The sequence below is a fragment of the Pleurodeles waltl genome, chromosome 12 (genome assembly GCF_031143425.1).
Source record: "Pleurodeles waltl isolate 20211129_DDA chromosome 12, aPleWal1.hap1.20221129, whole genome shotgun sequence".
NCBI lineage: Eukaryota > Metazoa > Chordata > Amphibia > Caudata > Salamandridae > Pleurodeles > Pleurodeles waltl.
Window position 1 is genome coordinate 365421118 of NC_090451.1, and position 25698 is coordinate 365446815.

Consider the following 25698-nt stretch of genomic DNA (forward strand, 5'->3'; position numbering starts at 1 on the left):
GAAATTGGTTACATGACGAATAGCGATGTTGACTATCATGCAGGGTGAAATGTGCGCACAGCGACATTCACAGGCACAGACGGGAAATGGAGGGGGGGGGGAGGCAGTCATAGCCTGACATTAATTAGCATGTGAAAGAACGGTCATGGCATGCGTGTTGAATGCCATACGAAGAGCTGTCGGACATATCATGGGCATTGACTGGCATATGGGTAAAAACATGGCACATCTGAGCATTTACTGGCATTTGATTTTAGGATGTTTTATATTTCGTACTGGCCAAGCTCCTCACGATTCTTTTTTTAAATATTCTTTTTATTTGTAATGTTGCTTATTTGCACACAAGTGTTTCTTTTATTGTTTGTTTTAATGTTCGGCTTATTTGTGTTTGTTTTGACCACTTTTAAGCTATTTATTATGGTATATTACAAATAATAACATCTTAACAAACGTGCACACTGTGAAACACACTTTCTAGCATTAACTGGGGTGATGAGGTTTACTGGGACCTATATCATGGCATTTAGATAACTAGTAAATGAGGGATCATGCCAATGACTGTCATTTAGAAAATTGGTAGGTGAGGGATCAGGACATTGACTGTCATTTAGAGGACTGTGATATGAGGGATCATGGCACAGACTGATATTTAATGGACTGGCATGTGAAGGGTCATGGCACTGGCTGTCATTTATATGAATGGCATTGATTGACATACAGGAGTAGAGAGGGCTGAGGGTGGGATTGGCTGTCAGAAAGCCTATAAAGGCTTTGATTGGGGTGGGGGTTCCCGAGGCACACTAATTCATTTGTTTGCATATGGGAGGCAACTGTGGCACATCATAGTATTGACTGACATAGGAGGGAATACTTGGTTCCTTTGACTAGTCAATTGTAGGACAGATGTGGTTAATTTGTGACAATAGCATACATGTTATTGGGATACGTGCGCATATACTGTCAATAAATGCCATCGGATGCAATACCTGATCACATGTTAACAACGACCGGCTTCGGATGGGATAATGTGGAACTTAAAAGATGCCATTGAGCACAAGTGATTCCATTTACTGAAAGAACAAGCTGGGGTCTGATGTAATGGTAGAAAATGAACCACGTGCTTAGAGATCAAAATAGCTTTTTTTAAAAAAAAAAAGAAAATTAAAATGACATGCTGATAATATGAGACAAAATTAATGCATTTACGAAACCTTTCAAACTGATATTTGTGTGTGGATTTATGCTGATTTGGGGACATGTTTGCGGATGTTATGGTGTAATTTCTTATATCAAAGAGGTTATCTTCATAATACATGGCTCATATAGATCAGTTTCACAGTATTTTGTCATTGTGCATTTTTTTAAGGCGAGCCTCAGAAGCAGTTTGTTTCCTGCTTCACCCCAGAGGTCAGAGGAGCAGGTGGGAAAGAAGCTACAGGGAGTGGACGGGAGGACGAAACGCAGGGGATGTTACCAAGTTTCAAGCCTAGATTGAGGGTGATGAAGGATGAGTCAATCAAGTATTGGATTCTGCCCACCTCCTCTGACCAAGACTCCAACTTATTACGATTGTGTTTATAAGGGAGCCCATATAACCACGAAGGTCAAATCATTTACCATCAACGTATATGTTATGACAGGAAACTGCTTATCGTGACTCAGGCTTGGATCGATCTCTTTGTCATTACGAACTGTTAAGACTGAATGGATATTAAGTAACTGGCAATGAAAGGGTAACTTTTACCCAGGGTTAGAGTATTTGTTTACTGATACCTGTTTAATGTCCCCATTTAAGCTCTACAAGAGTTGCATTTTCAGAATTAAGATGTAAAGTGCGTGAATGTTCCTAACTTGACTGTGTCATTATTTTGTCACATAGATCCACAGCGGCAAAAGAGTGATGGAATGCTTGAAGAAAGCTTTAAAAATAGCAAATCAGTGCATGGATCCATCCTTGCAAGTTCAGCTTTTCATAGAAATCTTGAACAGATACATCTACTTTTATGAAAAAGAAAATGATGCAGTGAGTAGTCTTTTTTGTTAATTCTTATTAATGTGGTTTCCTTCGAATATTATATTATTGCATTATATTTCTCCCTTCAGTTTTTGTTGTATACAGTCATCATTTTGCTTTCTTAGTGATTGTAAAATAAATGCAATAAAACATTAAAATGTGGTTAAGTAGGTACTCAAGTCTTTCTCCCCGCAGCCTGTTTACAGATTTGCAATGTATTCTAATTTCTGTGGAGAAAGTGCCACTTTGCAAGTCTGTGTGAAGTCTCAACCTTTGGAAAAGCATTGTTCCAGCTCAAGAAAATATTCTTTACTTCTTCCAAGTTTTTCTTCTTTTGTGATTGAATTGTTCAAGCAACAGTACCTAGATACTTCGGAGGTCAGCATAGATAATCAGAGAGCAACACTTGGGATGGGGGTGGAAAAGCTTGGGTAAAAACAGAGTGATAATCAAACTTCTTAGTGAGTGGTGAGGGACAGGCAAAGAACAGTTTGACTACAGATAATGTTTTTGAATTTTGGGAAATTATTCTTTCTGCTGCATCTGAGGTATGTGGTGACTGTGTAACAGAGCACTAGCTTGCTACAAGGAAAGCTTCATATTTTCTATAAGACTGTTGTTAAGCTCTGCTGGAATAGTTATAGTTAATTGGTGATTTCATATTGAACATGTCTAGTTGTTTTACAAGATGTCTGTGTATTTTAGGAGTCAAGTGTAGCACATTGTACTGAGCTACTGCACACAATTTAGAGCCAGCCGAAGTAACAACGGTAATCGGAGTATTGGTCATTTAAGACTAAGTAGACTGTTTTTTGGGCATTTATGAGAGCCACATTTAAGCCTGTGTGGTAGCACATTTTCCATTAGTCTCTACTTATTTTGCATTAGGGAAGAGTATTTTTTCCTTGCCAGAAACTGCTCTGATCCTTTAAAGGTAGAACTTTCTATTGCAAATCATGCAGTTACTTTTTGACAGCGATTTATGGTATTTCTAATGAACTTACTTAAATACTGAGCCTATTTCTGAGTGAGGCACATCTCAGTTTTATTTCCATTCTGTATGAGCCAGTGCTCATCTTTGATGAGATACTGTATCATTCGTTGAGCCTGCAGTCGTGGAAGTAGTTTCTTGAAGGCTGTTTGATGTACAGCTGTGTATGCGCTTCTGTAATTTTTCATGCCATGTGCTGGTAAAGAAGTGTGTCAAGATTGAATAGAGGCAGTTATGGGGCTGACACAGGATGTGTTCCTCAGGAAGAGGGGGTGAGGAGGAAAGGGGTGCTGGCAATGGTAGACTAGTAAATTGTTGAAGTTCTTCCATTGTTGCATCTTGTGATCTGCTATCAGTGTAAGGTTTGGGGCATCTCTTCTGCATCCTCCCCATTTCTTGAGGCCTTATTCATGCTGCCTCTTTGGGAAGATCTTCTGTTGCATCAACAGGGAAGAGACCTGCACCTGAACCAGCGCACTCTCCACCTTCATGAGTGGAGATTGAGCGGCGACAGTTGACAGCTTTTAACCTTCCTCCCAAAGTCTGTTATGTTATTCTGGTAGCCAAGCGGCCCTTCACCAAAATGGTATATGCCTGCCGCTGGGGAAATTTTGTGGCAGAGTGTTCTTCCAAAACTATAGACCCTCGCTCTGCTCCCCTTTCTATATTTTACTGTTTGTTTTGTCTTTAGCCCAGCAGGGCTCTGGTGTGGGCACAGCTATGAGCTTTTTATCAGCCATTTCTGTATATTTTCTCTTGCCTGACCAACCTTATTTGTTCAAGTCACCTGTTGTGACTAAGTTCCAGAAAGGTCTTCAACACATTTCCTCCCAGGCCCTTCATTATGCCCCAGTTGGACTTAAACTTAGTTCTGACGTTTCAGAGATGCACGCCTTTCATGCCGCTGTACAACTCCCCACTGCTGTTTCTAACCATAAAGACAACTTTCTTAGCAGCCATAGCATTGGCCAGGAGGGTCAGTGAATTGCAGGTCGTGTGTGTGCACCCTCCTCGTATCACCTTTTACCCAAATGAGCTGGTCCTTCGAACATGTACCTCCTTCTTTCTGAAGGTAGCGACACCCTTTCATGTAGGCCAAAAAATCACCTTGCCTACATTCTTTCCTCTGCCTCACCCTTCTAAAGAAGAAGAGAGACTCCACCTCCTGGGCCAAAAAGAGTGTTGTCGTTCTGCCTTGATCTTACCAATGAGTTCTGGGTGGACGATCAACTCTTTGTAGGATATGTTGAAGCTATAAAAGGAAAGGCCGTGCAAAAACTGACCATCACAGGATGGACATTGTTCTGTATAAAGATCTGCTATGCACCTGCCAAAAAGCAACCCCCTGAGGGCTTACATGCTCATTCCACCAGCACCAAGGCTGCAACCATTGCGTTAGCTCATGGAGTCCCTGCCCTGGCCATCTGTCAGGCAGTTACTTGGGTGTCACTGCACACGTTTGACAAACACTACTGCCTGGACGGTCAGGTCCTTCTTGAAAGACACTGTGCCCGTTTGGTCCTGCAGGACTTTTTGGTCTAACTCTGTTTCACATACCCATCTCCGGGGAGGCATTGCTTGGGTATCTATTCTAAGGTAAGAAATATGCGGCTTGAAGTCACTTTCAGATGATAGTTACTTACCACCAGTAACACCTTATCTGATAAGACTCTATCTACAGATTCCCTATGGAACGTCCCCACTCTGCTAACTGATGACAGTGTGAGGCTTACTCATCAAAGGGTCTAATATTTCACACCAATTGTCAGTGCTCCTTGGGACTCTGACATTCTGGTGTGGAAAGCTGCAAAAAAAAAAAAATGTCAGCGAAATAGAGTGACACCTATAAAAACACAGTGTGTGGCACTTTCAACGTGGCCGACTCTGAGCCGGATGAGACCACCTACCAGCTAGCAGGGGTGCAAGCAGCCAGGCTTCTCTCAGAGGCAATGTGTTAAGTACTTGTACCCACACACACAGTAACACAGTGAAAACACAACCAATGGACACCACACCAGTTTAGAAAGATAACCAGTATTTCTCTGAGTAAAACCAGACCAAAACAACAAAAATCCAATATACACAAGCACATATATGAATTTTTAAAGATTCAATCCCAATAAAAGCACATAAAAACACAATAGTTCCAACTGTTGCTGTCATGGTGTCGTTACGGAATCGTTCCCAAAAGTCTGCGCCGCTCGCGAGGGAGTGCGGCGGCGGTCATGGAGTCTCACGGACTCCAAGTACAGTACCTTAGAAACGAGGAAAACAAAGATGTTCCATGGAGTTGGGAGGTGAGTTGTTGCTGGAGATGGTGCAACATTGGTTTCTTACTGCTACCGGGGAAGTCAGGCGAAGTTAATGCGATGTTGGTGGAGAGGCATCGGTTCTTTACAATCCTGCGGGGTCGATGAATCCGGCAGGTCAAGACGCGATGGGGCGAGCTCTCGGGGTCGCGGTCACATCATGGGGCCACAGGCGCTGTGGCAGAGTCAAGTGTCATGGAGGTCGGTGACATGGCACTCGGGAATGTCGCAGGACTTCAGGGGTGCTGTGGCGGCTTCAGGTCAGCGGCATAGGTCCTCGGCGACAGTCACGATCGTTGCACTTCAGTAGGGACCATGGCTTTGGATGCAGGCCGTGGTGCAGTCAGGCAGGGGGGCGGTTGTGGAGTCTTCTGGCGTTGATGTGCCTTTTAATTCTTGTTTTTAGGCTGGGTTTTAATCCCAAGGGCCCAGGAACTGGCGTGGACACCACCTGGCGAGTCAGGGTTCTCAGCAAGAGAACCCAGGGACTGGCTTGTGAAGTCTTTGATGTCCCTGAGACTTCTTAGCAGGTGGCAAGCTCAGTCCAAGCCCTTGGAGAAACTTCACATGCAGGTTACACAGCAAGGTCCAGTCTTTGTCCTATCCAAAGAAGAAGCAGCAACTGTGGGCCGAACCAGCAAAGCGCACACAGCAGAAGGGCAGTACTCCTCCTCACAGCTCTTCTTCTTTGGCAGGGTCTCCTCTTGATCCAGAAGTGTTTAAAAAGTCTGAGGTTTTGGGTGCAATACTTATACTCATTGTTGCCTTTGAAGTAGGCAAACTTCAAAGGAAAGTATTCATAGTGCGCAAGACCCTGCCTTTCATGCCCGGGTACCAGACACACTCTAAGGGGTTGGAGACTGTATTGTGTAAGGACAGGCACAGACATATTCAGGTTCAGGTGTCAGCTCCTACCACCCCTGTACCCAAGGAGACCCATCAGGAAATGCAGGGCACACCTCAGCTCCCTTTGTGTCACTGTCTAAAGTGAATTCACAACCAGCCCAACTGTCATCCTGACCCAGACGTGTATTGCACAGCCAGGCAGAGGCACGGAATGTTAAGCAAGAAAATGCCCACTTTCCAAAAGTGGCATTTTCAAACACACACATCATAACCACCTTCAATAAAGATTTATTTTTAAATTGTGAGTTCAGAGACCCCCAGGCTCCATTTATTTATCTTCTCCCAATGGGAAATTACACTTGAAAGATATTTCAAGGCAATCCCCATCTTACCCTATGGGAGAGATAGGCCTTACAATAATAAAAACCAAATCGGGTAGTATTTCACTATTAGTACATACTGCACCCTGCCCATGTGGCTACCTTTGGCCTACCTTAGGGGTGACTTTCGTGTAGTAAAATGGAAGGTTTGGACCTGGCAAGAGGGTGCACTTGCCAGGTCGACATGGCAAAACTGTACACACACACTGCAATGGCAGGTCTAAGACATGTTTACAGGGTTACTCATGTGGGTGGTAAAATCAGTGCTGCAGGCCTACTAGTAGCATTTGATATACGGGCCCTGGGCACACATGGTGTACTATACTAGGGACTTACTAGTAAATCAAATATCCCAGTCATGGGTAACCAATCATAATCATAATTTACACAGGGAGCACTTGCTCTTTAGCACTGATCAGCAGTGGTAAAGTGCCCAGAGTACCAAAACCAGCAAAAACGAAATCCAGCAGACAGTCAAAAATACAGGCGGCAGAGGCAAAAGGACCAGGGAAAGCACAACAAGGATGCCAGGTCTAACGCAACCTATTTCTTATGCACTCATAATAGGATTCAGAAATCATGCACGCAGTTCATACACTCCACACATTAGATTCAGGGCTGAAAGTAGGTTACATTACGAATGGTATCTCTTGACGAATGTGGGACTACAGGGACTGTTCCCTCTGCAAACCCCTATGATGTCTCATTCATAGAAAGGGCATCCGTTACCATATCAAGGAAAGTGTCCTAATGTATGGTCTTTATGAACTGCATACATGCTTCCTTAATACTATTACGAGTGCATAAGAAATAGGTTTGTTATTCCCAACCCCAACACACAGGGATTTGATATACAAATAGAAACTTGGTCCTGAAGAAAGCCGATTGACCCTTTCGGGACAATGAAAAGGCTGAAACATGCCGACCTTTTTGATGTCAGGGACCATTATGTCCTGCTGACATCTCACTGTTTTTAGGTCTTGCCCAGTACCTTGCTCATTAAACAGTATTTGTATGATCTATGAGGCAATTTTAATCTATTCACATAATCCCCTGCCTTTTACCTTCTAAGCTCTCTGCTTACAAACACGTAGAGGCCATCCACCCACATCAAGTGGTGCAGGTCAGGGTCTGATGATGAAGTAGACAACAGGTGGTACCTGTGGCCGAGGACCCTACAAATATATCCAAGAAATGTAACAAGAGCACTAATTCACCTGGATGCGAATCGCACACTTAGTTGAGATATTTGGAAGGTCACACATTCTATTCTGGTAAAAAACAGGATTTAAGAGAGTTGGGTTAACCCTCCTTTATGTACATTTTTGGATTACCAAATCATCTACTCCTGTGGACCCTGTCATAGAACACATTTTTTTGAGAAGATGTTATTTCCTCTTTTCGGCCAGCACTTTAAGGCTTTGCAGTTGACCTCTATGATATATTCATAAGAGTGAGCCTAACTGACCATAAGTCTGAAGATAAGCTCACACAAACAGTGACTCCATGTTTCCCTTATGATCTTGCACCCACACACTTCCAATCACTCTTTGTTCATGTGTCACATGTATCTGTTGATGTCCGTGTGCAAACAACAAAAAAGCTGTTGAAATTACCTTCCCCACATTACTCTATGACGTTATAACATTTTTGGCGCTTTCATTCCAGGTGACTGTCCAGGTTTTGAATCAGCTCATTCAGAAGATCAGAGAAGATCTGCCCAACCTGGAATCCAGCGAAGAAACTGAACAAATAAACAAACATTTTCATAACACATTGGAGCATTTGCGTATGCGGCGGGAAGCCCCAGAATCCGATGGTCCAATATACGAAGGACTTGTTGTTTGAGTGGGATGTCCCTAAACAGTGCACCTATTCTTTTCGTTCCATTTATGTAATTTCTTTTTATAAATAGAATAGTTCCTTCTTAGAGTGTGCCTTTCGAAATTGCCAATTGGATCATCATTCAGTTATTTGAGGACATCAACCAAATACATAACTGCATTCTCCATACTGCATTTAAATAAGTAATACCTTTGTATTGGACCAGTAGCCTAAATTTGATAACAATTTTAGCATTGCCAAACCAGTTCCATAATATTTCTAAAGTGCAACACTCTAACCCAAATATTTTCTTTTATGCCTCTGTTTGTTGGTGTTGCTTCTGTACTTTCATGTGCAGTTCAGTTTTAACCCCGCAAAAGTTGTCCTTCTGTCTTCAGTGTTCACGTGGCCAACTTGGAAAATCCCAATTATTTCACTTGGGGTTCTTATATGTGGGATTCTGCTTGAGCTTTTCTTTTAATCCAGATCAGTGCTATTTGTCATGATTTTTTTGAGAACTAGAATATATTAATGCATGTTTGGAGAGTTGTAAAGCGCCATGTTAAAAGACAAAAGTTATATTTTGCATAAGAAAGTCCTGTGATATTCAGTGAAGGCCAGTACTGTGCACAGGGCTTATTTATCAATACACCTTTGCTCCAAATAATATGAAAAAAAGTTATATGGAAGACGTGTGATCTATAGAGTGTATGTATAACCATCCTTACTGTAAATTTAGGGAAAGTGCATTATACAAGTTTATTATGTCTCATGATTTGCACCAAACAATAAAATTGCTATTAACAAAGTGTACTGGTTATCCATACTATTTGTGATTCTTTAGATAGTCTTTGTGTAAATGAAGGCGATGCCAGCCTGATTAATGTGCAGCTTTAAATATAATACCACACGGTTCACAAAGTTTTTTTTGTGAAAAAAATCTATCTATCTTTCAGGTAAGTATATGCTTAGTGTAATATTATTTATCATCACTGTTTATATATGAAAGCACACAGCTACACACACACACTTTTTGTGAATTGAAACACTGTTCTGTCTCATCTTTACGCTGTCAATGCGTGTGTAGGCAAGCTCTGTAATTTTGCTTAGTTGCAACGTTTTAGCATGACGCTCCAGAGGAACAGCAAGTGGAACTGCTGATGTGCCTTGACTAATCTAAAGTACATGTCAAACTGTGCGAAACATTCGTCCTTTGGAACAGAAAGTATATTTATGCCACATTAAAAGTTGTAGTTTATTTTAAACATTAATTCCCTGCTCAGCTCTCACTGCAATGTACTGTGCAGATTTCCCCAATGTGTTGTCAAATGCATTTTTGCACTTTTTAGATAGCTGTAGTCAATCTTGCATAGATCTGATAAAAAAAAAAAGATATTTTTCTGTCCACAGTTGTCTCCAGCCATTGCTTAATTTGAGCAAGTGATTTCTGGTGCTCTGCTCCAGCACTTGTCAACAATTGCTGTGCCACATGGTGGTGCTGTTTGTCTGATTCAGAGATCAGCACATCAACAGTTGTTTATTAATTTAGTATACTTTAAAAATGACTAATACCTGCCACCCAAGACATTCTTATAGCTTTGGTGGTCTGGAATAGCCTAAAATGTAGCGGTGGGTGAAAAATTCCACTCCGCAAACAGAGTTTGCAGTGTTTGGCCCACTTTGTGTTCCACTTGGAGTGCAGAATTCTGGCAAAACATCTCCAACCGCCTTGTGGCAGAGTTTTTTTTTTCCTCAAGCATGGCTTGCCAACGTTACGTTGGCAAGCGAGAAAGAGAATTTGCATCCCTTAGTGCGATTTTCAGGTGCGAGAGCGCCTCCCGGTGAGATTTCTCAATGCGGGCAGTCGCAGCAGGCCACAAATGCTTGTGTTGAGAAAGCTGTAGCTCAAGTAGAAAATCTACTTGAGCGGCAGAAAGAAGCAGCACCCTCTGTCATGATGCATGGTGCAGTTCGCACTGATTTTTCAGCACGTAGGAAGCCCCTGGTGCAAAAAAATCAGCACGAGCAGCGCAACATGGCCGAATTCCGCTACTGCACGGGGTCTGCCCAGACCTACTAAAATGTCACACTTGTAGTTGTGTGATGGTTAGTGGTTTTGTTGGTACTGTTATTGGCAGCTCTGATAGGGGCAATAGATGGTGCAAGCTGCAGTGGCCTCCTGACGATGGCCCTGGCACTTATTTATTTACATATTATACATTGGCTCTAGCACTCAATATGCAATTGCATTTTTTTCATCCTGTTTCTACATCTGTGAGATTTGGGAACTGTCAAGTTTCGGAGGTGTCTTTTTGTAGACTTCTGTGACCGGAAGGGGAAGCTGCTCCTGAGTCTTTATCAGCTTTTATTATTCATGATTGTAAAGAAATGGCTCCCTGTTGCAGTTACCCCCCACTTTTTGCCTGATACTGATGCTGACTTGACTGAGAAGAGTGCTGGGACCCTGCTAACCAGGCCCCAGCACCAGTGTTCCTTCACCTAAAATGTACCATTGTATCCACAATTGGCACACCCTGGCATTCAGATAAGTCCCTTGTAACTGGTACTTCTAGTACCCAGGGCCCTGATGCCAAGGAAGGTCTCTAAGGGCTGCAGCATGTCTTATGCCACCCTAGAGACCCCTCACTCAGCACAGACACACTGCTTACAAGCCTGTGTGTGCTAGTGAGAACAAAATGAGTAAGTCGACATGGCACTCCCCTCAGGGTGCCATGCCAGCCTCTCACTGCCTATGCAGTATAGGTAAGACACCCCTCTAGCAGGCCTTACAGCCCTAAGGCAGGGTGCACTATACCCTAGGTGAGGGTACCAGTGCATGAGCATGGTACCCCTACAGTGTCTAAACAAAACCTTAGACATTGTAAGTGCAGGGTAGCCATAAGAGTATATGGTCTGGGAGTCTGTCAAACACGAACTCCACAGCACCATAATGGCTACACTGAAAACTGGGAAGTTTGGTATCAAACTTCTCAGCACAATAAATGCACACTGATGCCAGTGTACATTTTATTGTAAAATACACCACAGAGGGCACCTTAGAGGTGCCCCCTGAAACTTAACCGACTGTCTGTGTAGGCTGACTAGTTCCAGCAGCCTGCCACACTAGAGACATGTTGCTGGCCCCATGGGGAGAGTGCCTTTGTCACTCTGAGGCCAGTAACAAAGCCTGCACTGGGTGGAGATGCTAACACCTCCCCCAGGCAGGAGCTGTAACACCTGGCGGTGAGCCTCAAAGGCTCACCCCTTTGTCACAGCCCAGCAGGGCACTCCAGCTTAGTGGAGTTGCCCGCCCCCTCCAGCCACGGCCCCCCACTTTTGGCGGCAAGGCTGGAGGGAACAAAGAAAGCAACAAGGAGGAGTCACTGGCCAGTCAGGACAGCCCCTAAGGTGTCCTGAGCTGAAGTGACTCTAACTTTTAGAAATCCTCCATCTTGCAGATGGAGGATTCCCCCAATAGGGTTAGGATTGTGACCCCCTCCCCTTGGGAGGAGGCACAAAGAGGGTGTACCCACCCTCAGGGCTAGTAGCCATTGGCTACTAACCCCCCAGACCTAAACACGCCCTTAAATTTAGTATTTAAGGGCTACCCTGAACCCTAGAAAATCAGATTCCTGCAACTACAAGAAGAAGGACTGCCTAGCTGAAAACCCCTGCAGCGGAAGACCAGAAGACGACAACTGCCTTGGCTCCAGAAACTCACCGGCCTGTCTCCTGCCTTCCAAAGATCCTGCTCCAGCGACGCCTTCCAAAGGGACCAGCGACCTCGACATCCTCTGAGGACTGCCCCTGCTTCGAAAAGACAAGAAACTCCCGAGGACAGCGGACCTGCTCCAAGAAAGGCTGCAACTTTGTTTCCAGCAGCCTTGAAAGAACCCTGCAAGCTCCCCGCAAGAAGCGTGAGACTTGCAACACTGCACCCGGCGACCCCGACTCGGCTGGTGGAGATCCAACACCTCAGGAGGGACCCCAGGACTACTCTGATACTGTGAGTACCAAAACCTGTCCCCCCTGAGCCCCAACAGCGCCGCCTGCAGAGGGAATCCCGAGGCTTCCCCTGACCGCGACTCTTTGAATCCAAAGTCCCGACGCCTGGGAGAGACCCTGCACCCGCAGCCCCCAGGACCTGAAGGACCGGACTTTCACTGGAGAAGTGACCCCCAGGAGTCCCTCTCCCTTGCCCAAGTGGAGGTTTCCCCGAGGAACCCCCCCCCCTTGCCTGCCTGCAGCGCTGAAGAGATCCCGAGATCTCTCATAGACTAACATTGCGAACCCGACGCCTGTTTCTACACTGCACCCGGCCGCCCCCGCGCTGCTGAGGGTGAAATTTCTGTGTGGGCTTGTGTCCCCCCCGGTGCCCTACAAAACCCCCCTGGTCTGCCCTCCGAAGACGCGGGTACTTACCTGCAAGCAGACCGGAACCGGGGCACCCCCTTCTCTCCATTCTAGCCTATGTGTTTTGGGCACCACTTTGAACTCTGCACCTGACCGGCCCTGAGCTGCTGGTGTGGTGACTTTGGGGTTGCTCTGAACCCCCAACGGTGGGCTACCTTGGACCAAGAACTGAACCCTGTAAGTGTCTTACTTACCTGGTAAAACTAACAAAAACTTACCTCCCCTAGGAACTGTGAAAATTGCACTGTGTCCACTTTTAAAACAGCTATTTGTCAATAACTTGAAAAGTATACATGCAATTTTTATGATTTAAAGTTCCTAAAGTACTTACCTGCAATACCTTTCGAATGAGATATTACAGGTAGAATTTGAACCTGTGGTTCTTAAAATAAACTAAGAAAAGATATTTTTCTATACAAAAACCTATTGGTTGGATTTGTCTCTGAGTGTGTGTACCTCATTTATTGTCTATGTGTATGTACAACAAATGCTTAACACTACTCCTTGGATAAGCCTACTGCTCGACCACACTACCACAAAATAGAGCATTAGTATTATCTCTTTTTACCACTATTTTACCTCTAAGGGGAACCCTTGGACTCTGTGCATGCTATTCCTTACTTTGAAATAGCACATACAGAGCCAACTTCCTACAATGATAATGTAATGTAAAACACATGGTGTATATAGGATATTTTAAAGTATTTTGTAGTGTCTGTGGCTGTGCACCCACGCAGAATGGCAATTCATCTTTAGGAGGTGATGGTGGGTGTGGTTGTACCTCCTAAGGACTTATCTGAAAAGGAAGTTCTCAGCTCCTTCAGAAAGCAGTGATGAAGATTACTTCTTGTATTCATTGTTAAGTATTGCAGTTAGTCTTGTGGGCTGGCCAACAGTAGACTGCAACTATCTTCGAACTTCCACTCTCAAACTAGGTAATCCTGTAACTGACCACCTCCGGAACCCAAGTTGGGCTCCTGTCTCCAAAGTTTTTGGAATCAGCAATCTTAATGTGAGTCTGATTGCACTAACTGCACACCACTGGAGACGTAACAGAACAAGACTTGGATCAACACATCCAGAGATAATGGCGCTCACTGAGGACTGAATCATGTACCATATAGCCTGAAAAAAACTATGAAAGCACCTGCTACATAACTGTTGTCTATCTTGGCAAAATGGGAAAGAGGAATATGGCATCAAATGACCAAAACACATTGATTGCTCAGAACTCACAATATAGAGGTATAATAGAGGCACAGTCTCATGACCTTGAGCACAAGGCTTTTGTGGAGAAACTTGGTGTCTGCAGAAGGGACGGTCCTGCTGGCTGGAGTCTGGACGGGGCTCAAGTAAATGGTAATGGCACTGAGGTGTGAATTAAGGGAGGGTGAGACAAGTTTGGGCACTAAAGAGAAACATCCTTTCTGCGGAAATTGAGAGATGTTTTATATAGAATGAACATAAGAGTGAGGAGAAGCACTTTCCTTCTTGACACCTTCCCACCTACAGGATAGATTGTAGCCGGTGGGATAGAGCAATACAAGGATATACTAATCTTGACTTCAGGAGGCAGCTCTCCCTAGTTGGGAGGAGATATGCCAAATAGAAGCTGCTGCACTGATATTTAGGAGTAGCTGCCTAGGTTAAACATTGAATGAGACTCAAACAGTGGTGATTAATGAACTGATTCTAGGGAAAAGGTGCAGGGGGCTCTGATATTGAGTGATGGACCCCAAGGGTAGAATGTTCTTTTCTGTTTCCTGCAGACAGAAATACTTTGAAAGAGAGATGTGTTTGATTCCAGGGCAAACCGTTACCTACTCCCTACAGTCGTCTAAGTTGTGGGAGCAGTATCAAACAATAGGAAATGGAAAACTGTGTCACACTATCCTGTCTTGTTTTTCTCGTTAACCCTGTGATCTCCTCCATTCAAGTTAATAGTGGTGCAAATCCACTGGGGGTGCTCCATCTTTTTCCTGTGTTGTCTGTCTTCAGAGAAACACTCCAGTGAATGAGAAGCAGTGAAATAGCCAGTAGGTAGTCTCATCACTGGGGTAGAGGTTGAACAGCTGTGTTCCTGAACTACAAATGAGCTAATTCCACCTCCACTCACCACTAGAACATTTTAACTTGATGGGTTCTTTTGGTGTTAATTAAATTTGTTTGACAAAAATGCAAATGTGCAATGCTTGCTTGTTATACATATGCTTCTGCTGCAAATTGGAGCAGAGTCGTTTAATCCAAATATGCATCTCTTGAACATAGACCTTACTGAGGTTTGGGTCGAGACATAGCAGCAAAGGTAAGGAATTCCAAGTGGCAGTGGATTGGGAATGCAGGTACTTTACCCACACTTTTTTGTACCTCAGTGGTATGAGCAAAATGCAGAGTTGAAAAGCTGAGCCCAGATACCTCACCAATGGTAAGAGATAAACAATTTGGAAAGTTATTCTGGAATAGTGTTATGCTGCATATTTTAAAACAGGCAGATCTGTTTTAAATTGGACCTTTTTTAGGTGTGACTTATTATTATTTAAGGGGCTTTGGATCAGCCTGTTTCAGTCTTTAGCTTCCTTTGCTCCAAATACTTCGGCCTTTGTCTTGAGACATTGTCAAGCATATCTTAGATCAGCCCCCGGGTGTGTTTTAGCCTAAGCATTATCTACAGGCAATATGGGTGTGTCCTTCTGCCTCCATTTTTTTTGTCTGTAGCATCCATTATCCAGATATTTTTGTCTTCACTTGAGTGTAATAGGTTTGATGTTTGTTCAGCTTGCACATGTCCAATCTGCATGCCATAGAAATGTCAAACCTTTTGGCTTTGCCCAGTGTCAGTTTAATAAATAGCTAGTAAAATGGCATTTGTGAAGGTGAGATGTGGTACGCTCATGTGAGACCAGTAATATTCCTAGACAAAAGGGTCAGAAATATAATTTTTTTCATGATAGGTCCCCATTCAAGCTGCTACAGTAGCCAGTGTGTGAGAGGACCTTAGCAAGGACCACCTTAGGGATGAGTCAGCAATTACAGGAGGAGCCCACAGAGGCAACATGCATGAAATAGTACATTGGTCACATTGTTAACTTGCAATGTAAATGATAAATGGATTGAAGCCAGTCGAAAGGGAGAATTCAGTTGTGACCTGATCCTAGGAGAATGATTTATTTTATCTGTTGGGTGTTATATGAGTGAAAATATCACAACTACTGTGTCATAGGTCCCTCAAGTCCACACAAGTTGTCCAGTCATTTGATAAGAATGCTGTGGTTCAACTTGCCAAGTGGAAATCATTCTTCCCAGATGTTAATTGTGATTGAGTCTTTTCCACCATGTGGCCAAAAGCTTAACCAAAGGTCACTTAGTATTTTACTTGATTTAGATAAACAGATAATTGAGAGGTGACCTTTATTTCCATAATCTTAGTGATATGTGGTGGGCTAGAGATGACTGTAATTTGCTGGGCATTTTGGGTCAGCGGTTGATTACTTATAAGGGTATTAACAGCTGTGAAAAATAGTTATCCTTACCCAGTCCTGCTTCTCAAATAAAGCAACAACATTATACCTTCTAAGATGTTGCTATGTTTCATAATTTTAGGCTTTTTCAGATATATTGTGATATTGTTCACTTGATAGTCCCTTCAAGAAGTTATTTTGGCATGTTTATGGTGAGCAATCATAGACATGAGGCGGAAGCATTGACCAATCCTGTGACATTCAGTGCACTGCTGTTTGGGTTTGTTAAATCATTTCTTCACTTGCAGTGATCTGGGCTTGAATAAACTAGTTTTAGTTTGCCCCTGGATAATCACCTAGGCGATGGCAGTGGATGCAGCACGTCTGCGGAGTTCAGGGGTTCCAGTCTTCCCTTATCTCATAGACTGGCTGTTTAAGACTGGCTTACCTCAGGCAATCATCTCCCACCCCCGGACTATGGCAGACCGCCTGTATTGGATGGGGTTCACTACCAGTGTGCCAGAGTCGCTACTGACGTCCCCCTCTCGCGCTATCTCATTGGAGCTATTCTGGACACAGTGTGGTTTCGGGCCTATCCTCTGGAACAGCAAGTCCAGCCTATTCCAACTAGGATTTTGATGTTTCAGCCCCTATTCTGGATTTCAGTGAGACTGAATGAGGCTGCTGGACCTCATGGCCTCCTGCATCTTGCTAGTGACACATGCCTGCTGGCATATGGAGACTCTGCAGTGTAACCTAAAGTACCAGTGGGTACAGATTCAGGGGAATCTCTGGGACTAGGTCTAGAATTGAGTCAGTGGCAGACCACTCTCTTTTCCCCACCCAGAATTGACTGTGGTGACAGATCCTTTCACTCCTGGGTTGAGCCGACCATATGGGAGAGGTGGAAGTCAGAGGACTCTGTTCTCCAGCATAGACTTGTCTCCAAATAAACTTGATAGAGTTGAGAGTGATTCACCTTACATTGAAAGCCTTTTTTCTTTCTATTGACAGAAGGCTGGTTCAGGTTTTATTGTATAACACCACCGCTATGTGGTATTGCAACAAACAGGGTGAAATGGGGTTTGTGAACCCTGTGTCAAGAGGCTCTGTGTCTCTGGACAAGGCTGGAACCTGAGGACATATTTCTAGTGGTTCAACATCTGGCCGGCTCTCTGAACACCAGAACAGGCAAACTCATCCATTGATGCCTAACAGATCATGAATGGAGTCTCCATCTGGAGGTGGTTCATGGTCTCTTCAGAGATTGGGGAGAACTCTGGTTAGATCCATTCACTACTCCCAAGAACACGCAGTATCAGCACTTCTGTGTGCTGGAGTTTGCAAGGCGACTCTCACGCAGAGACACATCTCTTCTTGAGAGGAGCTCAGGCCCTCCTGTATGCCTTTCCACCCTTACCACTTCTGCCCAAAGTTCTCAAGAAGATCAAGAACGACCAGGCTCAAGTCATTTTTCTGCCTCCAGTCTGGGCACGGAGATCATGGTATCCTGAATTCCTGAATATGAGCATTGGTCATATAATCAGGCTGCCTCTTCGAGAGGACCTACTATCGCAGCCACAGGGCAGGGTCCTGCACTGAAACCTGTGCATGCTCCACCTTTATGGATGGAGACTGAGCAGCCGCAATTGCAAGTTTTTGACCTCCCTGCAGAAGTTTATGATGTAATTCTGGCAACAAGGCGTCCTTCAACCAAGACAGCATACACCTGCCGTTGGGACGGATTTGTAGCTTGGTGTGCTACCAATAATGTCGATTCCCTTTCTATACCTTTTTCCAAAGTGTTGTCCTTTGTTCTTTCGTTAGTCCGGCAAGGCTTTGCTTTGGGCATAATTAAACTGTATCTTTCAGCCGTATCGGTGTTCTTGCAGTTGCCAGGCCAGCCGTCCCTGTTTAAATCACCTGTTGTGACTAGATTTCTCAAAGGACTACAACATATGTTCCCTCCAAAACACTTCATCATGCCCCAGTGGGACTTGAACCTAGTCTTGACAGTCTTGACGTACTCAGCCTTTGAGCCTATGCACAGCTGCGCTCTACGTTTCCTAGCCATTAAAACTGCCTTTCTAGTGGCCATTACATCTGCTAGGATTAGCGAACTGCAGGCACTCTGTGCACCCTTCATACAGACAAACTGTTTCTGAGAAACCGTGCCTCTTTCTTGCTGAAAGTGGTGACACCCTTCCATTTCGGCCAGACCATCACACTACCAACCTTCATTTCTCTGCCTCATTCTTCCAAACAGGAAGAGAGACTTAACCGCCTGTACCCAAAAAGAGCATTAGTCTTCTACATCGATCATACTGAGGAACACCAAGTGGACGATCAACTGTTCACTTGGTTCCCCGAGCAAATAAAAGAAAGACTTTGCGGAAAAGGACCATATCAGGATGGATTGCATTCTGCATTAAAATCTGCTCACTAGCCAAAAAGCAACCACCTAAGGGTTTGCATGCTCATTTCACCAGAGCCAATGCTGCAGACACTGTGTTAGCTCGCCCAGTTCCTGTCCTGGACTACTGTCAGTCTGCAACATGGGCATGTCTGCACATGTTCACTAAGCGCTTCTGCCTATACAGTCAAATCCGTTGTGACAGACACTTTGCCTGTTCGGTCCTCCAGGACTTCCTGGTCTAAATCTGTTTGCACACCTTCTTCCGGAGAGGTATTGCTAGGGTATCAATTATAAGGTAAGGAATCTGCAGCCAGAAGTTCTTATCAGATGCACAAGTTAGAAAACAAAATGTAGCCTCTACCAGATAAGGAGTTACCAAATGTAAGTAACATGTTCAACAGAGCTAGAATTTGTTAGGTCAAGTGTGCAATTTATCTTGACAGACTTCTTAAAACACTTCATCTCAGAAGAAGATAACAATAGGTCCCAGCCAAGTGAGTGTAAAAAAGTAGGCAAGAAGTACTGTCTAGGATATTTGCTCCAGTGACGTTCTCCAACCCTTTCTAAACCGTCTTGAAGGCACATCGCTATATAGTTGACTGCGTGCATGAATGTATAGCATATCAGTTTATTCTTGTTGTTCTGGAAGATTTCCCTTGCTTGTAAACAGCAGCAGGCTCATTGGTCAGCTGTGAATGCCCTACTGGCTTCTTGCCGTCAGCCCCCCCTGTACATCCTCTACCATTTTTCTGTGCTCAAGAATGGCAACGTACACCAGGAATAATGTGGCATGGCCCATGTGCCATTCAGTTCCTAGAAGTTCTGTGTTGAGCTGGGGGTTCTGTCAGAAATGTAGGGTATTGTGAGACAAGTCCACTTTATTATCTAAAGTATAGGATGGCATCTAGTTCTGTGGTCAATCTTCTCTCTCTCTCAGACTTACTAAAGACTTGCACTGACTGGCAGAGAACAAATTTCAAGATGTCAAAGCTACAACATAGCCTGCTGTGCACAAGCCTTTGATTTGTACAATGGTGGTAACATTGGTTGCTAATGGAATGGATGGCATGTATAAGATGTTCTAAGCAGTAACATATCCAATTCTGTACCAGATCTAGGTATCTGCACTTCTAGGATTGTGGGCAGTAAGCTAGAATCCTTCAGGTCTTTTATGATCACTAGTTGGGGGAGGTGTTGAGTAGGATTGTACTAGAAGGCCTCGAAGTGGGCAGGATAACAGTGACTTTCCAGTTCACGTACCACCATACCCCCTTTCATACATAGTAGCATTAGCACATCCCAGCCTATCCGGTGCTGGACGCTGGCCTACACTAGTGAGGGTCACCTTCAGTGGTTTGAAAATGAATTGAGGTAACATAATTGAGATATTCACAAAGCACTATCAGAACCATGGGAGGTCCACCATCTTAATCAGTGCAGTATGCCCTGCCATAGATAGGGAGCAGGCCACCCATGGTTTGATCTGACATGATAATCGCTCCAGAGTAGGGATATTGTTGTCTATAATCACATTGTCATGCTCTTGGTGAATCCAAATCTCCAAGTAATGAACTGAGGAATCACACCAATGTAACTTTAACTTCAGTGCTTTGCTGATCGTCCCAAGTGTTGGTGGAAAAGGTCAGACGCACTACCACATCTAAACATTTAGCATATTATCATATGCTACCTTCAGTATAGGTCCAGATGTAAAGACAAGTATCAGCTTCAAAGAGTGAGTAAAGGATTCTGTGTTACTAGAACTTAATGCATATGTAAGAATGATGTTCCAAAGTGCATAAGCTATTGACATCAGCTTCACCAGTGAAAAGGACGTCCTTGAAAACTGCAATAATGCTCAAAAAGATGCCACTCACCCCAACCCAGGCTACCAGGTTGGTGTATAGCAAAGACACCTACCTAAGAAAATACTTCCCCATCTCAACATATCTCATTGTCTCTAGAGAGTCAAATTATTTTTTCCACATCCGAAAATGCTGTAGTTGCCTTCAAATCAGGTGACAATTTGTGCATTATGGTGTGCAGACTGTGGGATGTTCACCCATTAAGTTTGTATCCCGCCTGAAAACGTGGGACCCATCCCAGCATGCATGGTAGAAACCTACTAACTACCCAGCTGTAAGCTAAAGCTCCCCCCCCCCCCAAAAAAGAACATTTTTATGACTACCCTAATCTCACCAGTAGTCATGGGCTACACCAACCGCCTCTGGTTCCTAGGCCAATGTGACCTCATCAAAATTGTAAATAATATCAGTTGCAGTGGCTGCTAATTGAGACATGTAACACTTCAACTAATAGTCTTCAAAACTGCTCAGTTTAATAGAGCATTGGTCCCACCTCGTTAGCCGCAGCTTGAATTCTGTCTTATGCCCATTGAGTGTCACCTGGTGCGCAAGACTTCTGCCGGGTCTCTAACCTTCAACACATCATGTCTCACGTGCCAACTTTCTGAAAAACTTTACTTTTTGTTACATCTTTTCACAAAGAATAGAAATTCATGCCTGCCAGCATTGCTCACCAAGGTCTAGTCACATTCAATCCCTCAAGTTAAGTTTGGAATCTAGTTGGTCTAGTTTCCTCTGGTAAATTTAAAAAGTCCCACTTATTTGGAGATGTATAAACTGTTGAAATAGGCCTTACTGGCTTCCAAAAATGTTTAGCCAGACACTGATTGAAAATATTTGGTGTACCAGAATGTCAAATTGAAACACCACATCAAATAAATGTTTTTAGGAGAATTGTCATCCTCAATGTTGTGTAATGCTTGCCAGGAATGACAGCAACAAGATAACTAGGAAATCGTCTGATAATGTCCTAGGCCACACATTAACTAATTCCCCTCCCTCCAACATCTTGCAGGACCAATCAGAATTAATTACAAAATATTGTGTTGTGAACCAATGACTACAAACTGAACGCCTTGTCCCTGGTGTACTTACAATGATAGACATCCACCAAACCATTCTGATCCAGAATGTGATGTAGTGGCCCAATTGTTAGTGACACTGGTCTGTGAGTTTGTGTAGTTTGTCGACAGCTTAATCCAGGTTAGTATTAAAGTCACCACCGTAAAGTGTAATGTGCGAATGGAACTGAAGGCACATAGCCATATATTATTAAAGAATTATGGATGGTCTAAGTAGGGGCCATGTGATTTCAACAATGTAATCAATGTTCATCCCAAGTATACACGGTACAATGTGGTAGCAGCTGTTGGGGCAGAGTAAGGTCTGCTGCGTGGCTCAGGAGAGTATGCACTGCTGCCGCAAGCTGGAGACTTTTGAGCACCACCTTAGCATACACAACATTCATGCTTGTGTACTGAAGTCATTTGTGACTCAGATTGAAACCCAAACCTAAGCTCTGTGTTCTGAAGGACCACACCATGTGTACACTCTTTACTGAGCATGCCAACAATCAACTTGCTGGGCTGTAAAGGATTAACAGTGGTGGCAGTGAGAATATTATAGTGGCAAAGCATGCCTTTTTCTCATGGATATTGCAAGGTATTCAGCCTCCACTTGCTGAGGTCGTCAGCCCAGTTGTGAGCGCAGACTAGATTAGCAGTCCTTGCTATTATTCCAAACATAAAGACTTAGGGCAGTCCGCTGTATTACAAGTTCCAAGGGCTATAATGGAATTGTAATACAAGGGACAGAATATCCGTCATGTTTGTGATGGAGTAACCCCCTTCGCCAAGATTTAAATCAGGTCTTTACTATCCAAACAGGTACATGGTGTGAACCACTTTAGATTATCTCAGTAAGTAAAGAAATAAGGGTGTGATTGATATAAAATACACTGTTAATATGATTAAATATTTATTGCTGTTGAGGCTTTTAGTAAATGCTGCAGTTACCATTCTGTTTGTCTCAGTATGTATCTTGTGCATGATGATAGGATTTTGATTTTTAAAAACAAATCTTTAAAATACAGCCATGGTTTCCTAGTGTAAGACTGATTTTTTTGATTGATTTTTAGCAGAATCTCATTCAAATAGTGCACAGTGGATTGTGTGATCGTTACAGTCCAACTGGATTTCTGTCTCAGAATGGCAGATTGACTAAGCTCTTAGTGCCAAAGGGTATAGCAAATCGAATTCAGGGCTGTGTATAGAGAATCTACCAAATGTATCACTGAGTGCACCATTTACATGTGCTATTCTATAAAACTGCCTGAGATTGAGGGGCCTCTTTCAAGACCTGCAAAGTGCTTAGTGAGTGATTTAGAAGCATGAAGCACTCATTAACCTACAACATCAGTCGGCGGTTGCACATAAATGAGCTGCATCTAGGAGGAGGGTCCTATGAGGACAATGGACATTAGCTTACTCACCTTAGCAACCAGAGTGGGCTCCTGCCTTTATTTGAGTTCAAGGAAGAGCCATGAGGCAGGTCTCTTCAGCAAGCAACCCAACTCCCACACAGCTCCTCTGCCACTGGTACTACCCTGACCGAGCCTACAACAGCATTTCTGCTTGGTCCACAAACAATGTTTCCTGGGCCAGGGAAAAGAGCAGGACAGTCATACTTGATAGGTTGAGTGCAGTGCACCCCACCTGAACCAGCAAGGGTGTCCACTTGTGACGAACTTGAGGTGAAGCCTTTATGAACTACAACCAAAGACAGAAAGGGACTGTGTCATTATGACTCCAGAAATAGGGAGGAAATGTGAGCATGTATTTTCAGATTATCAGAGTTACTAAGTTCCTCATTACAACCCTGGCGGTAAATGCCGCTTACTGCCGTGCAGAAGACCGCCAACATACCGCTGCGGCCGCGGAGTTCCGCTACAGCTATTACGACCCAGAGCTCGGAATCCGCCATAATACAGACACCCACACAAGTCGGCCACACCAAAGGTCAGTGATAAACTGGTGATAACAAAACCGACACCGTCACGCCTACAGGAATACGCCCACAATATCACGACCCACGAATCAACGCGGGGTCTTTCAACCGCGGTAATCCATGGGCGGTACACACCACCGCGCTCAAAATACACACACATATACAAAACACAACCACATTGGACAATTTGAAATACACACACCTGATACACATACACACACCACACCCACACACCCAATCCAATATAAAGCACACACCCACAAACCCTTAATACCAGAATTCTGAAACCACGCCAGAGAGACACACCACCATAAACAACACCAGCATCCACAGGCACACAACACCATCACTTACAGAACATCCACGCACCTCAAACAACACACACCAACACATCCACTCACACATCACAACACACACCACCTTACACATCACCCACACCACATCATGGAACCTCAACGACACCCAAGGTTCTCTGAGGAGGAGCTCAGGGTCATGGTGGAGGAAATCATCTGGGTATAGCCACAGCTATTCGGATCACAGGTGCAGCACACCTCCATTGCAAGGAAGATGGAGCTATGGCACAGAATTTTCAACAGGGTCAACGTAGAGGGACAGCATCCAAGAACTAGGGATGACATCAGGAAGAGGTGGAACGACCTACGGGGGAAGGTGCGTTCCGTGGTCTCCAGACACCAGATTGCTGTACAGAGGAATGGCGGTGGACCCCCACCTCCTCCCCCACAACTAACAACATGGGAGGAGCAGGTCTTGGCTATACTGCATCCTGAGGGCCTCGCAGGAGTAGTAGGAGGACTGGACTCTGGTAAGTCTACTCTTTACTACCTCATCCCCCCCACCCTTCCTGCATGCCATCACATACTCCCACCCTCACCCCCACCCCACCCCATCACTCCAACACCTCACATATGCTCCTCTATCACAACCCACCCATCCCAATACCAAGCCCTGAATGCAACACCAAAGCATGGACACCCGTCATCAAAGCATGTCCACTACAGATACCCACACAGACCCCAAACCAAATATCACACAAGGACCAAGACAAGAATGCAAACACTGGAGTACAGGGTCACTCACCCATTGCACACAATGGCACACACAGATGCAATAATCATGCCTTTACACCCCTACAGGACCCCTACCCAACGTCACCGGACAGGAGGTGCCAGACGTATCCAGTCCCCCCACAGAAGAGACCCACAGTGATGACAGCAGCTCTGCACAACTGGATCAAGATGACCATCCCGGCCCATCGGGGACCTCGGGACAGTCTGTTCCCCTGACACTGGCACAAGCCACCATAGAGCTTCCCCCCTCAGGAAACAACAGCACAGCACCCACCCAGCAGGCCCATCCCTCTGTCCCCAGGACTCGTCAATCAGCAATGTGTTCACCACTACAGGGAACCCAGGCAAACCCACCAACCCAAGAAAATCAGGGACCTGTGGGCAGTGGCAGTGGGCACACGGTTTAGGGGACAGAGGCACAGGGAAACTGGGAGGACTGCTGTGCAACAGGGGGAGGACAGGCCCAGGGTACCCCCTCTCCACGAGGCCCTCTCCAACATCATGGGAGCTTACCATCATTCCCAGGAGACGATTGCAACGGTACTGGCCAAGGTTCAGGAGGAACACTATTTGGGGACCTGAAGTCCATTAACAACACCCTGGTCACTATTGCAGGGGTGCTGCAACACCAGGAGGGACACTGTGGCACAACAAGGGGCCCCTGACACTAGCCTAGACAATGAACAGCCCCCCACTTCCGCCGGCGCTAGTGGACAGGAGGCACCGCCACAGGAACACGACACCAGCACCCCACCCCCTGCAGATGGAGAACCACCCGCAAATGGTCCCTGAGATCCAGGAACAAGACAGAACCATTGCCAAAACCCCCGCCAGGAAATGAGACCCCCCTGAATGGCACCCTGTCCATCCTTCAACTGCCATTGCTCCACTTCCTATGCCCCTTTGGACAATGCACCTGTGAAACAAATAGACTGGACTCTGCCGTGAACATTCCTCCACCATCCACCCTGCCCATTTTACAACCCCCTCCACTTATTTGCACATAAATAAACACACTTCAATCACAAAACAATCTGGAGTCAGTCTGTGCTTTCACAAACGTGTAATTGCAATATCGATGGAATATA

At 44.6% G+C, this 25698-nt stretch overlaps 1 protein-coding gene across 1 annotated transcript in view; it reads left to right on the top strand.

The window, feature by feature from the left end:
* VPS35 (VPS35 retromer complex component) overlaps positions 1-9175 on the top strand; it is a 361777-nt gene extending 352602 nt beyond the window's left edge. Inside the window, exons 16-17 of the mRNA XM_069216632.1 lie at positions 1880-2023; positions 8209-9175. Coding sequence (XP_069072733.1) covers positions 1880-2023; positions 8209-8388 — 324 coding nt within the window. The 3' untranslated portion in view covers positions 8389-9175. The remainder of the gene's footprint in view (positions 1-1879; positions 2024-8208) is intronic.
* Positions 9176-25698: the final 16523 nt, after the last annotated feature.